General features: G+C 40.8%; 1 protein-coding gene across 1 annotated transcript in view; it reads left to right on the top strand.

The window, feature by feature from the left end:
* The first annotated feature begins 481 nt into the window (after positions 1 to 481).
* FBXO28 (F-box protein 28) overlaps positions 482 to 14,713 on the top strand; it is a 43,867-nt gene continuing 29,635 nt past the window's right edge. The window contains exons 1-2 of the mRNA XM_007988342.3: positions 482 to 787; positions 12,519 to 12,628. Of these exons, the coding sequence (XP_007986533.1) occupies positions 521 to 787; positions 12,519 to 12,628 (377 nt within the window). The 5' untranslated portion in view covers positions 482 to 520. The remainder of the gene's footprint in view (positions 788 to 12,518; positions 12,629 to 14,713) is intronic.

The following is a 14,713-nucleotide window of genomic DNA, read 5'->3' as shown; positions in this document are numbered from 1 at the left end:
CATTCTATATAAATGCAATCATACACTATGTGGTCCTTTGTGTCTAACTTCTTTCACTTAATATGTTCTCACGGTTCATCCATGTTGTAGTTCTTATTGATATTTTACACCTTTTTATTTGCCTAAATCAATCATTTCTACGATTCCTGAAAAATGGTGCTAGTCTAACTACATTATTTCCATCTACACTTATTAGGCAACATCTTTATCATCCTTTGTCAGGAAGCCCTTTAAGAAAACTGCACAGTGAAGTTCATTTTAATAAATAGTGTTTCCTTGCTCTCAAGTAGTTACTAATGTTAGACAAAAGGGTCTAGGATGATCACCTTTCTTGGGGTTTACATGATCTTCCCTGACTTCCACTTGAAAGGTATCCTGTGAGTCCTCTCCGCCTGTTATCCCACAGGCTCCTCCCCACTCCTCCAGGTACCCCTTCCCCGGCGGCTGCAGGAGGAGGAAGTGACGCACCGGAAGTGTCCCTGTTCCCCTTGCAGCGGGGGTAAGGAATCAAACCCCCAAAATGGCGGCGGCGGCGGAGGACCGGATGGCAGAAGAAGGAGGCGGCAGCCACGGCGACGGCGGCTCCTCTTTGGCCTCCGGCTCTACCCAGCGACAGCCCCCACCGCCCCCGCCACAGCACCCACAACCGGGATCCCAGGCGCTGCCAGCCCCGGTGCTGGCTCCGGACCAGCTGCCTCAAAACAACACGCTTGTGGCGCTGCCCATCGTAGCCATCGAGAACATCCTCAGCTTTATGTCCTACGACGAAATTAGCCAGCTCCGCCTGGTGAGGCCCCTGCACAACTCCTACCTCCCTCTCCCCCCGGCCGAGGTCTGGGAGGGGAGAAGAAGGGAGCGCGTTCCCCGGGGAGGGATCCCCCCGCGAGCCCCAGCCGGCTACAGATCCGGGAGGGCGCTGCTCCGGTTCCGAACTCTCCCTTGGCGTCAGTCAGCAGGAGTGGGCTGGTTCCCAGTTGCGTCCTAGCTGCGGAGCTGGGGTTACTTCTTGAGGGAACTTCGCCCTGGGGGCTCCTTGCCCCCCGCCCGGAAGCGGGTCCTCTACGGGAGGGGTAGCGGAATTGGTCTTTCCGCCTTCCGCCTGGCCTGAGAGTGGACCCCGAGAGGTCTTGTCGCCTGCCTTTTGTATGCCGCTTCCAGTCCCCGGCCTGGGTTGGGGGAGAAAACTCAGAAATAGGCAGATGATCCCAGCCAGGCTTGGTTTATCTTGCAAGAATAACGTATTGTTCCCCACCCCAACCACCCAAGTTTCCTTGTTCGAGAAGATTGAGTAGAGTAGGGTGGCTCAGCTGCCCCACACCAGGTAGAGGTTCCGAAGAATTCAAACGTGTTTACTTAGCCTTAGCCCCAGCGCCTTAGTTGACCACTAAAGTAGAGCCTTGGGAAATGACCATTTCTGCTTTGCCTCATCCTAAAGCTTCCCACCGTAGTGAAGCAACTTACTCCTTGACGGGTTTTTTCTCTTTTGCAATTTATTTTTAACTAGTGATTTACGCCCACCCACCTGCTTTAGGAGAGGTTTCTTTATACCTTAAAATCACAATAGTTCAGTCCATGATTTTTAAAAATAATGAATTTGCCATTGGGCTTTTACTTCCCTCCAGAGGTTTGACTGAAGGTGTGGTGAATGTTAGTTCAGTTAGATATTTTGCTGCCTTTCAATGAATGTATCTTTAAGTGGCAAATAAAGTGAAGGAGGTGGACATTTTGAAATGATTGCAAACCGATTCTATGGAGAAGCTAAATCTGTGCTGGGAATTGTTTTTAAGAGGACAAAGGCATATCTCTGAATGTGCTGTGTATAACATTTCCTTATTACTCAATATGCTGTATTGTAGGCTTACTCCTCCAGTTTCAAGTGGATTATAATTGCATTTTTAAAAGAAATCGTAACTTATTTTTAAAAGAGAGCTTATAAATGTTAATTCAAACTGATGGCCAATTTTTTTTCTAGTCAACACAGCAGTTCAACCATACCAGTCTGCATGATGGAAAATTTCTTCAGCTGAAAATAGATATTTCACAATTGATTGCCTCTGAATTTCCAAAACATTTTCATCCTAGAATTTCATGTAGAATCTTAAATATTCCTTCAGATTTTTACAAATGATGGCGTTTAATCAAAATTCGCGCTGTACATTCATGGTGTTGGGGAAATTGGGCATATAACATTTGATTGAATTGAACCATTCAACTAGACAATGGCTTGGTAAAGCTTGGAATATTCACAGTTCTGTTTTGTAAGTGTTGAGAAAAATGGAGTTTTGTTTGTTGATCATATTACTATTAAAAAAAAATGTAAAGTTGTAGGGGGAGCAGGGGAACCAGCCTGTCCTAACCAGAGTTAAAACACATCCCACAATTTATGAATAAATGACATCTCTGTCAGGTGAGACATTCAGCTGCATTCTTAAATTTTAAGCAGTTTTCTGGCCTTTTAAGGTTATAAATTTGTAATTTCAAACAGATTTTTCATAAGGAGTCCCTTCAGTACCGTTGCCCACCCCCAGGAAAAGATTCTGCCCCGTTCTACATCTGCAAATATGATTTTTTAGTAATGGGGAACTGTTTTTCTTTACTTAAGGCTAATGGATAATTCTTGAATAGGTTAAATGGATAATCTTTTGTGGGGATTTGGAAGTGTCTTTGCTGGGAAGGTACAATTCAGGTAACGTTGTAAAAGAAAGATGTTCTTTCTTGCCACTAGGTGTCAGCATTAATTTAATTATGATCTGTTCTGAAATTGGCAGTCAAGAGAGTGTCTCGGTGTACTGTACATGCCTTCTGAGTAGCCATTTATACCTAAAGAATCGTTTGCAAAATATCAAGAGACTTTAGTATATGCTGCTATCTGACATATAAGTTACATAGTTCTCTTCATTGTAAGTATATTTTTTAGTGGAATTAAGGCTGGATATACTTTGAAGGGGGTAATATTAAGAACAGAATTAGTTTTCATGAAGCTAAATGTCAGCTATTAGGTAGCTGGTGAGCTAGTTTATATATTGTTCAGGGACTTTTTTTCTTCCTTCTCAGTTTACTTGTCTTATTGGGACCTCAGTTACAACTATGCTTAGCACCTAATGTAGACAACAGGTACACAATCCATGTACTTACTACTCTGCATTTTCTTTAAAAGATTTGCTCTAGGCTGAAATTGCTACAATAACATTTTTCGGTTATTTGTACTGTTTAGTTGATAATAATCTTCGTTTCCTCTTACCATGAATAACTGATTTCCAAGGGACTGTGTGAATGCCTTTTTAAATTGGATTTTTGGCTGGACATGGTGGCTCACGCCTGTAATGCCAACACTTTGGGAGGCTGAGGTGGGCGGATCACCTGAGTTCAGGAGTTCAAGACCAGCTGGCCAATGTGGTGAAACCCCATCTTTATAAAAATACAAAAATTAGCCAGGCGTGTTGGTGGGTACCTGTAATCCCAGCTGCTCGGGAGACTGAGGTGGGAGAATTGCTTGAACCCGGGAGGCGGGGGTTGCAGTGAGCCGAGATCGCCATCTCAAAAAAAATAAAAATAAATTGGATTTTTTTTTTTTTTTTGAAACAGAGTCTTGCTGTGTCACCCAGGCTGGAGTGCAGTGGTGCCATCTCGGCTCACTGCAACCTCCACCTCCCAGGTTGAAGCGATTCTCCTGCCTCAGCCTCCTGAGTAGCTGGAACTACAGGCGCACACCACCATGCCCTGCTAATTTTTTGTATTTTGTAGAGATGGGGTTTCACCATGTTGCCAAGGCTAGTCTTGAACTCCTGAGCTCAGGCAATCCACCCACCTAGGCCTGGATTTTTTTATTTCATTTTATTTTATTTTTTGGCCATTGACTATTGATCAAAAGATGTATCATGAGCCTGGTGGTTTCACAGAAATTACTCCTTAAATATTTGACTCCTCCAATGTAAAATTATTTGGCTGAACACAACCTTTGAAATAACAAAACATGTACTTTGAGTTGTTTTTCCAGTAAAACAGACAAATTTGTGCTGATGCAGCGTTAGTATGTCACCCAGGCCCCCTTGGCAGGTGGGTGAGAGACTTTGAAACAAATGGCAAAGGTTAAGAAGTTAGAGCCTGGCCGAGCACGGTGGCTCACGCCAGTAATCCCAGCACTTTGGAAGGCCAAGGTGGGTGGATCACTTGAGGTCAGGAGTTCGATACCAGCCTGGCCAACATGGTGAAACCCCCATCTCTACCAAAAATATAAAAAATTGGCCAGGCGTGGTGGCACACTCCTGTAATCCCAGCTACTTGGGAGGCTGAGGCAGGAGAATCACTTGAACCCGGGAGGTGGAGGCTGCAGTGAACTGAGATGGTGCCACTGCACTCCAGCCTGGGTGACAGAGCGAAATTCTGTTTCAAAAAAAGAAAAAAGAAGTGAGATCCTACCTTCAGGAGTAGATCAGAGCTAACTTTGAACCTATGTAACCTATGTAATGCTCATGAGCATTATATTCTCACCTGCTGAAAAATAAGTATAGGGAGCTTTTTAAATTATTTATTTATTTTTAATTTTTGAGACAGGGTCTCCCTCTGTCGCCCAGGCTGGAATGCAGTGGCGCGATCACAGCTCACTGAAGCCTTGATTTTGTGTATTTTTTGTGGAGATAAGGTTTCTCCGCGTTGCCCAGGCTGGTCTTAAGTTTAAACTCCTGTGCTCAAGTGATCCACCCACCTCAGCCTTCCAAAATGCTGGGATTACAGATATGAGCCCCTGCACAGTATAAAAAGGGGGAAAAAAATTCTATTTATTTAAAGTACAATATAAAAAGGGAAAAAAATTATCCTGTTTCAAACACTGCATTATATAATTTTACCTGCCCTACAGGAGGCTTTTAAAAGATGTTTTAGAGAGATACTATCAATTTTTTTCCTCTGCGGTTCAACTGGAGCTCTTATTTTAATTGGAATCCTCTTAGTGGTTCAGAACTTGAATTTGACTAAAGGTTAAGTTGAGAATTCTTGCTTATTTTCTGGAATGAATTTTCCAGTCAGCAACAAAATACATAAATGCATGCTTTTGTCTCAAGATATTTCTCTGGAGCACTTTAGCTAATTAAATCTGTTACCTATTTATAGTTCCTTTCGCATCTTTTCTTCAAATATGTTAGAAAATTTTAGTTGTAGAGTGGGTTGGTTGGTAGGAAATATGAAGGAAAATGAAGAACCATTACTTCTTTTTTTGTTTTTGTTTTTAAGTAGGCAAGCTGTCTTCATTGTATCTCTCTCTCTGCGCAAGAGTTCTCAGTTTTTTTGGTCTGAAGACACCTTTACACTTTTAAAAGTTATTGAAGACCCAGAGAACTTACCTTGGAAAATTCTAGAAAACACAAGAATACGCAGAACATATTCCATTAGCTGTCAACAATAATGTCAGCACATGTCATATTGCTTCTGGAAAATTCCACAGGATACTTGTGAGAGAATGAGTGGAAAAGGCAAATAACTTCTTGGTACTCAGAGAATAGTTTGGTCTTGCAGACCTCCTGAAATGGTCTCCGGGACCCTGGGGATCTCCCACTGCCCAGACCACACTTTGAGGACCACTGCTCTGTATTGCTACATTCCAGAGAATACACTCTATTGCTGATTTTTTGTTTTTTTCTCCCACTGTCTCTTCAGGCTGTTGATTTTATTAATGAGTGCATAAGTACAGGTAAGAAATTATAATCTCTCGGGGGCAGTTCATTCTTCCTGTTCTCACAAAGTAAAGAGGTTCAGTCAGTAACTCTGTCTACTGTATCGTCATCAAGAAAAAATATACGTACCTTCCTTGAGCACACTTACATAGCACCAGGATAACAAATGCAAATATGTTAAATATGATTGTTGAGGTTAATTAGGACTTAATCAGGAAAGACCTCCTCAAGATAATAAGGTATAGGCCGGGCGCTGTGGCTCAAGCCTGTAATCCCAGCACTTTGGGAGGCTGAGACGGGCGGATCACAAGGTCAGGAAATCAAGACCATCCTGGCTAACACGGTGAAACCCCGTCTCTACTAAAAAATACAAAAAAACTAGCCAGGCGAGGTGGCGGGCACCTGTAGTCCCAGCTACTCGGGAGGCTGAGGCAGGAGAATGGCGTAAACCCGGGAGGCGGAGCTTGCAGTGAGCCGAGATCCCACCACTGCACTCCAGCCTGGGTGACAGAGCGAGACTCCATCTCAAAAAAAAAAAAAAAAAAAAGATAATAAGTTTTTATCCAGTTAATAAAGGTAGAAGAAGAGCATTCCCAGCAGAAAAAAACGATGTGTAAAGTAATGAAGTGATTGGAGAAGAATGACTTAGAGGGATTCAGATAAGCTTGAATTTGGAAATGTGAAATTGTAAATGTTCTAGATTACTGGTCAACTGTCCTCCTATCCCCCCAGCTTTTTTATTTCACGGACCAGTCAGATTTAAGAAACTGTTTTTGAGAACCTGCAGGGTTGACAGCTTTTGGTGGGTGGAGCAAATAAGGGCATTTTAAAAAACAAAACAATTTCCATCTCTTATCATCATCATTTCTTAAAAGACACCAGATATATCTGTATACCTTGATAAACTGAGTAGTATGGATTCTTACAAGATTGAAGAAGATACTGTGTTAAAAGGATGACCTGTGCATATAAATCCAACTTCCTAATTTTTGAGACTGGGAGCAAAAGATAACCTTTAATAGAGGTTTTCCTTAAACACCTATTTCTAGCATCTTGTACTTAAGATTGATTGAAACAAACATCAAGCTCTTCAGTTTCCTGAATATCTTGGGCCTCTTCAAACACATGCTTTTTCCTGTTTTCCCTCTCCTAGAAAATATTTGTACCTTTGGCATATACCTCTTTCTGTAATTCTTCTCTGAAGTTTATGTAGGTAATATTTCTAAGTTTCCATTGCATCATTTTTGCACTTACTACATTGGAATTATCATTGCGTAAGATGAACAGAGAACCTAAATAAATATTTATTTATTTATTCTCTCTTCATCTTACACAATGATGAATACATTTTAAAACTGGGTTCCAGCTGGGCACAGTGGTTCATGCCTGTAATCCTAACACTTTTGGGAGACCAAGGTGGGTGGATCACTTGAGCCCAGGAGGCTGAGGTGGGAGGATTGCCTGAGCCCCAGGGAGGTGGAAGCCTCAGTGAGCCGTGATCGTGCCACTGCACTCCAGCCTGGGCAATAGAGGGAGAGCCTGTCTAAAAAAAAAAAAAAAAATTGGCTTCCATTACAGTATTTCCTTAATTCTAAGATATAAGAGTTTCATATTTAACATTTTTGAAATCAATGCATCTTGATCAATTTTTTGTATATTATCGTGGTGGTACCTTTTTTTTTCCCAGAAAAGTTGTGATTAAGTTGGTAACGTGTCTGTAAGTCTCTATAGCGTCTTAAAATTGAAGGAGTTGAGCATACCATATTTCAAGGCATCCAAGAAAAAAATGCTGCCAATTATAATTCTAAGACATTATGTATCGTAGGTCTATTCCACTGTCAAATGTTTAAAAATGTGCATCTTAGAAACAGTTAAAACTTAAAGAAATAAAAATTTTTTAAAAATAATTAGTTAAGACAAGGCCGGGCATGGTGGCTCATGCCTGTAATCCCAGCACTTTGGGAGGCTGAGACGAGTAGATCACCTGAGGTCAGGAGTTCGACACCAGCCTGACCAACCGTCTCTACTAAAAACACAAAAAATTACCCGGGAGTGGTGGCGGGCGCCTATAATGCCAACTACTTGGGAGGCTGAGGCAAGAGAATCACTTGAACCCGGGAGGTGAAGGTTGCAGTGAGTGGAGATCACTGCATTCCAGCCTGGGCAACGAGAGCGAAACTCCATCTCAAACAAAAAAGACTTGATATTAAAGATTAAACAGGAAAATCACGTTTCACAAATGTATAGCCTGTGTGTCTTGCATTATTAAGAAGGACCATGGTAGCACAACAAATCTAAAAACAAAGAAAATTTTTCATTACTGACCACAACTAACAAAACTACATTTATTCTCTTACAGTAGAACAGCAAGTAACAGGAGCCCAAGCTATATATCTTTGTTCTTCAGTGATTTATTCTGTTCATTCCCTTTTGTCTTTATGGTATATACTTTTCCTAATCTTTCAATGCCCTGATAGTTTTTGACATAGTCATCATCTTTAGGCTCCATATATTAGGCTTCAGGATTTTATTTTACTGTCTTGGGTAAATTGCCAAATTGCTAGGATTTTTGTTTGGTTGTAGTCACTGAGGAAAAAAAATTTCTTCCCTTTAGCTTTGGGAAATTATTAAAATATGCCTAAATTTAGAGCTACACTTTAAATGAGATAATTTGAGTTATAAGTTAGCATACATTATCAGCAGCTATCATTAAATTGCTTGCCCTGGGGCAGTTTAGTATATTTCTTTTTTCCAGATGTGACTTATTTCTGAACCCTAAACAAAAGATGTGTGATCTCTTTTTTTGTTTGTTTTATTTTTGAGATGGAGTCTCTCTCTGTCACCCAGGCTGGAGTGCAGTGGCGCGATCTCGGCTCACTGCAACCTTCACCTCTCAGGTTCAAGCGACCTTCCTGCCTCAGCCTCCCAAGTAGCTGGGATTACAGGCGCCTGCCACCATGCCCGGCTAATTTTTGTATTTTTAGTAGAGATGACATTTCACCATGTTGACCAGGCTGGTCTCGAACTTCTGACCTCAGCTGATGTGCCTTGCCGAAAGATGAATGATCTTTTGTGTGTTTTTGTGCTATTGGTTAGTCAGTGCTCCTTGAACATTTGAATATACAGGAAAACTACCACATTAAATACTGTTCTTTCCTTACAATGTTGCCTAATGCTTAAAATAATTTTTCTTTTTTTTTTCTTTGGGGACGAGGTCTTGCTATGTTGCCCAGAATAGAGTAGTGCAGGTGTGATCATCATACACTACAGCCTCAAACTCCTGGTTCCTAGTGATCCTCCCACCTCAGCTTCCCAAGTAGCTGGGAAGCTGGAACTAAAGGCCCATGCCTCTGCACCTGGCTATGCTTGAAATATTTTTGATGTTGGCTTGTGTAGTGTTATTCTAATTTGTCTTTGTGACCTCCTATTCTCTAATCTTTTTATCAGCTTTTAATTATAAATGTCAGTTGAGGCTCCATTTATAGGCCTTTTTTTTCTTGTCTTTCACTTCATTTGGGGTCCATGTACATTTATTTCAGTATCTCCAGTGAAATTTCCAGAACCATCTCTTTAGTCCTGGTAAGATAGTGCTTGCAGAAAATAACCAAAAAGATGGGTAGTCTTTTTCTTTTCTTTTCTTTTCTTCTTTTTTATTTATTAAGTCCAACTTCTGCAGAAGGGTGGTCATTCTCTTTTTTTTTTTTTTTTTTTTTTCTGACACGGAGTCTCGTTCTGTCATCCAGACTGGAGTGCATTGATGCGATCTCAGCCCACTGCAACCTCCACTTTCCCGGTTCAAGTGATTCTCCTGCCTCAGCCTCCCAAGTAGCTGGAATTACAGGCGCCTGCCACCACACCCAGCTAATTTGTATATGGGGGTTCATCATGTTGGACAGGCTGGTCTCGAACTGCTGACCTCAAGTGATCTGCCCACCTCGGTCTCCCAAAGTGCTGGGATTACAGGCGTGAGCCACTGCTCCTGGCCATTCATTCTCTTTTTAAAGTTACTTACCTGATTTCTCAACTCAAAACATGGGAAATTTTATTCCTCTCAGTTTGGCCCACACATCTCACATGTCTTCAGAAGTAGTTTGCTCACTAACGGTTTGTTCATTCTAGACTTTGTGCCTTTGCATAAACCATTACATCTAACTTAGCAGTCTTTGCCCTCTCCTCCTTCAAAGCCTGATTCAAATCTTCTGTCATGTGAAATCTTCCTTAGTTGGGCCTATCCGATTATTTATTCTTACTCTCATCATCCAGTCAGTACTTAAATACTTATGCTAGTCAGCACTCATATTCATTTGAGTTTATAGGTTATTGAAAGATATCTAGACCCTAGAAGTTAGCTAGATCCAGTGCAGCAAAACTAGTAAAATAATTTTGACTGAACCTTGAAAATTGTTACATCAGTAATTGACTTTAATTTTTGTCTTTGTAAATATATTGCTGATAAAAATTATTTCTCTCAGAAATTATCAACAAGGTTGTAGAGTCTACAGAGACAAGAAGTGTTTTTCTACAATGTTGTGTTACAGGGTACCTCAGTTTATTTTTAAATCCACTATCTACTCATCTCATGATTTAATGTAGCAAATAGGCTGGGTGCAGTGCTCAACGCCTGTGATCCCAGCATTTCTGGAGGCCAAGGCAGGGAGATCATTTGAGGTCAGGAGTTCAAGACTAGACTAACCAACATGGTGAAGCCCTGTCTCTACTAAAAATAGGAAAAATTAGCCAGGTGTGGTGGCAGGCATCTGTAATCTCAGCTACTTGGGAGGCTGAAGCAGGAGAATCGCTTGAACCCAGGAGATGGAGGTGGCAGTGAGCCAAGATCACGCCACTGCACTCCAGCCTAGGCAACAGAGCGAGACTCCCTCTAAAAATAAATAAATAAGTAAAATAAAATATCAAATAGTTTTAACAACAAAACATAGTTTCTATAGTCCCCAGTTTTTATTCCCCAGAGGCACCACTTTCAAGTCTTTTGGCTGATTTTCTTCTATTTGATATTGTCTGTTAACTTCCTAGTAAGTTGAGAAGTTAGCCCTGTTGCCCTCATTTCACACACATAGACACTCCCTTTTCTTTCCTTCAATAACATAATGAAATTTTTTTTTCCCCCACATGAAGTTCAGTACTGGTGTTTGTGGTCATGTGATTATTCAGGATTGGAACACTGGTTCTCAAAGTGTTGTCCAGAAACCCCAGAGAGGTTTCCAAGATCCTGTCACAGGGTCCATAAATTCTAACTATTTTTTTTTTATATATAGTACTAAGGTTTTATTTATGTTTGGCACGCTCATTTTTTCCACAATTATACATGGAGTTTTCCAGTAGCCACGTGACATTTGATGACATGATGGCATCACACTGATAGCTAATGAAACGTGCACTTGTGTGTTCTTGTGTTTTCCAGAGTTTTCTGAGGTAAGAATACCTCAATTGATTGAATGCAGAGACAGGTATGAAAGTTGACCTGCGTTATATTAAACTACATATCAAAAAGCCTTGCAGAAATGTAAAATAAGGCTAATCACTAAATGTTTTGTTTTAGAAAAATGTTACTTTTCATTAAAAGCAGTTACATATGTTGATATGTACTGGGTTTATGTCTTTGTTTTTTTCAGTAGACATTGAACAAATACTGATAACTGGTTTAGTTTAGTTAGAAATAGATTCTACCGTATTTTAACATATTGGCCAGGCAGGGTGGCTCACACCTGTATTCCCCACACTTTGGGAGGCCAAGGTGGGCAGATCACCCGAGGCCAGGAGTTCAAGATCAGCCTGGCCAACATGGTGAAACCCCATCTCTACTTAGAATGCAAAAATTAGCTGGGCATGGTGGCGCGTAACTGTAATCCCAGCTACTCGTGAGGCTGAGGCAGGAGAATCACTTGAACCCGGGAGACGGAGGTTGCAGTGAACCGAGATCATGGCACTGCACTTCAACTTGGGTGACAGAGTGAACTCTCTCTGAAAAACAAACAAACATTACTTATTAGAAATAACTGGCTAGGCGCGGTGGCTCACACCTTTAATCCCAGCACTTTGGGAGGCTGAGGCTGGCAAATCACAAGGTCAGGAGATCGAGACCATCCTGGCTAACGCAGTGAAACCCCGTCTCTACTAAAAATATAAAAAATTAGCTGGGCGTGGTGGCAGGCGCCTGTAGTCCCAGCTCAAGAGGCTGAGACAGGAGAATGGCATGAACCCAGAAAGGGGAGTTTGCCGTGAGCCAACATTGTGCCACTGCACTCAAGCCTGGGCGACAGAGCAAAACTCTGTCTCAAAAAAAAAAAAAAAAAAAAGAAATTACTTTGTACTAAAGTTTATTGTGCTTTAAATATCTGGTTTTATTATTAGAATATTAAAGCCTTCTCGAACTTCAACCCAGTTGGCCAGAATTTTTGTCAGCCCTGTGTTCTCAGGAGAAAACAACTTACATCAAGAGTTTCATCAGCATTTCGTTTCAACAAACATTTGTTGATCATTTGTGCTTGGATGAGATGGAAAGAAGCATAAGACAGCTCCTAATTATCCATATCTTGTACTGCAACATCTACCCCATATGGTGAGAATTAACCTTAGGTTGATGACTCAGTTGCTGCAGAATCACTTGAACCTGGGAGGCGGAGGTTGCACTGAGCTGAGATCACGCCACTGCACTCCAGCCTGAGCAACAAAGTGAGACTGTCTCAAAAAAAAAAAAAAACAAGGTACATACAGCAAACTGAGGAACAATAGTAGGATACAGAGAGCTTTAAGCCATCAGTTATGAGTCTCTGTTAATTGTCTGTTATTAATTTGGTTATTGATTTTTGTTGTTCTTTTTTCTCCCTGTAGGTTTGTAAAAGAATGGACTTGGTCTGCCAGAGAATGTTGAATCAGGGATTTCTTAAAGTGGAGAGATACCATAATCTATGTCAGAAACAAGTTAAAGCACAACTCCCAAGGTATGTTGTGGGTGGCAATGACAATGATACACAGCTGGTTTTGTTTCTTGACTTCTTTTTTTCAGTCTCGTGGTTTATATATTGCTTTCCAAGTTTTTATAGCAAAGGGCACAAAGATCACAATGTGATTTCTGCAGTGGTTTGTCCATTCTCACCGTTTCTGATCAACATTTTACTGGAGATTCTAGCCAGAGAAAATAGGCAAGAAAGTGAAATATAAGGCGTCCAAATGGGAAAAGAAGAAGTAGAACTCTTGTGTTCACAGATGATATGATCTTGTGGATAAGGAGTACGCTAATTGATTGTTAAAGCTAGTAAACCAGTTCAGCAAGGATATGGGATATAAAAATAATATACAGAAATCAATTATATTTATATATACTAGCAATGAACAATCCAAAAAGGAAGTTCAACACGTTTGATCATAGTTTCAAAAAGAATAGAATACTTGGTAATACATATAACAAAAACACAAGACTCGTATGCTAGAAACTACAAACACCATTGAAAGAAATTAAAGAAGACTTAAATAAGTGGAAAGGCATTCTGTGTTCATGGATTGGAAGACTTCGTATTGTTAAGATGACAATACTCTCCAGACTGATCTACACATTCAGTGTGATAAGGGTTGACAATAAGGTACAATATGTTTTGTTTGTTTCTTGACTTCTTTTTTTTTTTGTAACACCTATCAAAAATTCCAGCTGTCTTTTTTTTTTTTTTTTCCCAAAACTTGATACACTGATCCTAAAATTCCTGTGGAAATACAAGAGCGTGACAATAACCAAAGCAATTTTGAAAAAGGAGAGGAGTATTGGAGGACTAACACTTCCCACTTTCAAAACTTAGTACAAAGCTATAGTAATCAAAACAGTATGGCACTGGCATAAGGATAGACCTGTAGATCAAAGAAATAGAGGCAAGAGTCTGGATAATAAACGTTATATTTTTAATCAGTTGATTTTAACAAGAATGTCAAGATAATTCAATGCAGTAAGAATAGTGTTTTCAACAAATGATGCTGGGACAACTAGTTTTCTTCATGAAAATGAATGAAGTTAGACCTCTTCCTCATACTGTATATCAAAGTTAACTCAAAAGGGATCATAGACCTAAGTGTAAATGTCAGCACTATATATAATCCTTAGAAGAAAACATAGTAGTAAGTCTTCATGAACTTGGATTAGGCAGTGACACCAAAAGCACAAGTAGCAAAAGAAAAAATTAGGCAAATTGGACTTAAAATTTAAAACTTTTGTGGCTCAAAAGACACCATTAAGAAAATGAAAAGACACCCCACAAAATGGGAGAAAACATGCGCAAATCGTGTATCCAGATTGTATGAGGAACTCTTACAACTCAACAATAAAAAGACAACCCAGTTTAAAAAAGGGTAAAGGGGCCAGGTGCGGTGGCTCACGCCTGTAATCCCAGCATGTTGGGGGACTGAAGTGGGTGGATCACCTGAGATCAGGAATTCAAGACCAGCCTGGCCAGCATGGTAAAACCCTGTCTCTACTAAAACTACAAAAACTACCTGCGCGTGGTGGCAGGCACCTGTAATCCCAGCTACTCGGAGGCTGAGGCAGGAGAATCGCTTGAACCCGGAAGGCGGAGGTTGTAGTGAGCCAAGGTCACACCACTGCACTCCAGCCTTGGCGACAGAGCGAGACTCTCTCTCCCAAAAAAAGGGCAAAGGATTTGAATAGACACTTCTCCAAAGAAGATAAGTAATAACCAACAAGCACATGAAAGGTGCTCAACATCATTAGTCATCAGGGGAATGCAAATCAAAACCACTACGAAGTTTATATCCACTAGTGCTTTATATCCACTAGGATGGCTACAGTGGAAAAATATTGGGGAGGATGTGGACAAATTGGAACCTTCATATATCAATGTTGGGAATGTAAAATGGTGCAGTCACTTTAGAAAACAGTGTAGCTGTTCTCAGGCCTGATGTGATGGCTCACGCCTGTAATCCCAGCACTTTGGGAGGCCAAGGCAGGTGGATCTCCTGAGGTCAGGAGTTCAAGACCAGCCTGGGCAACATGGTGAAATCCCATCTCTACAAAAATTTGAAAA

Source organism: Chlorocebus sabaeus, chromosome 25, assembly GCF_047675955.1.
Source record: "Chlorocebus sabaeus isolate Y175 chromosome 25, mChlSab1.0.hap1, whole genome shotgun sequence".
In the NCBI taxonomy this organism is placed as follows: domain Eukaryota; kingdom Metazoa; phylum Chordata; class Mammalia; order Primates; family Cercopithecidae; genus Chlorocebus; species Chlorocebus sabaeus.
This window is presented reverse-complemented; position numbering and strand designations above follow the sequence as displayed.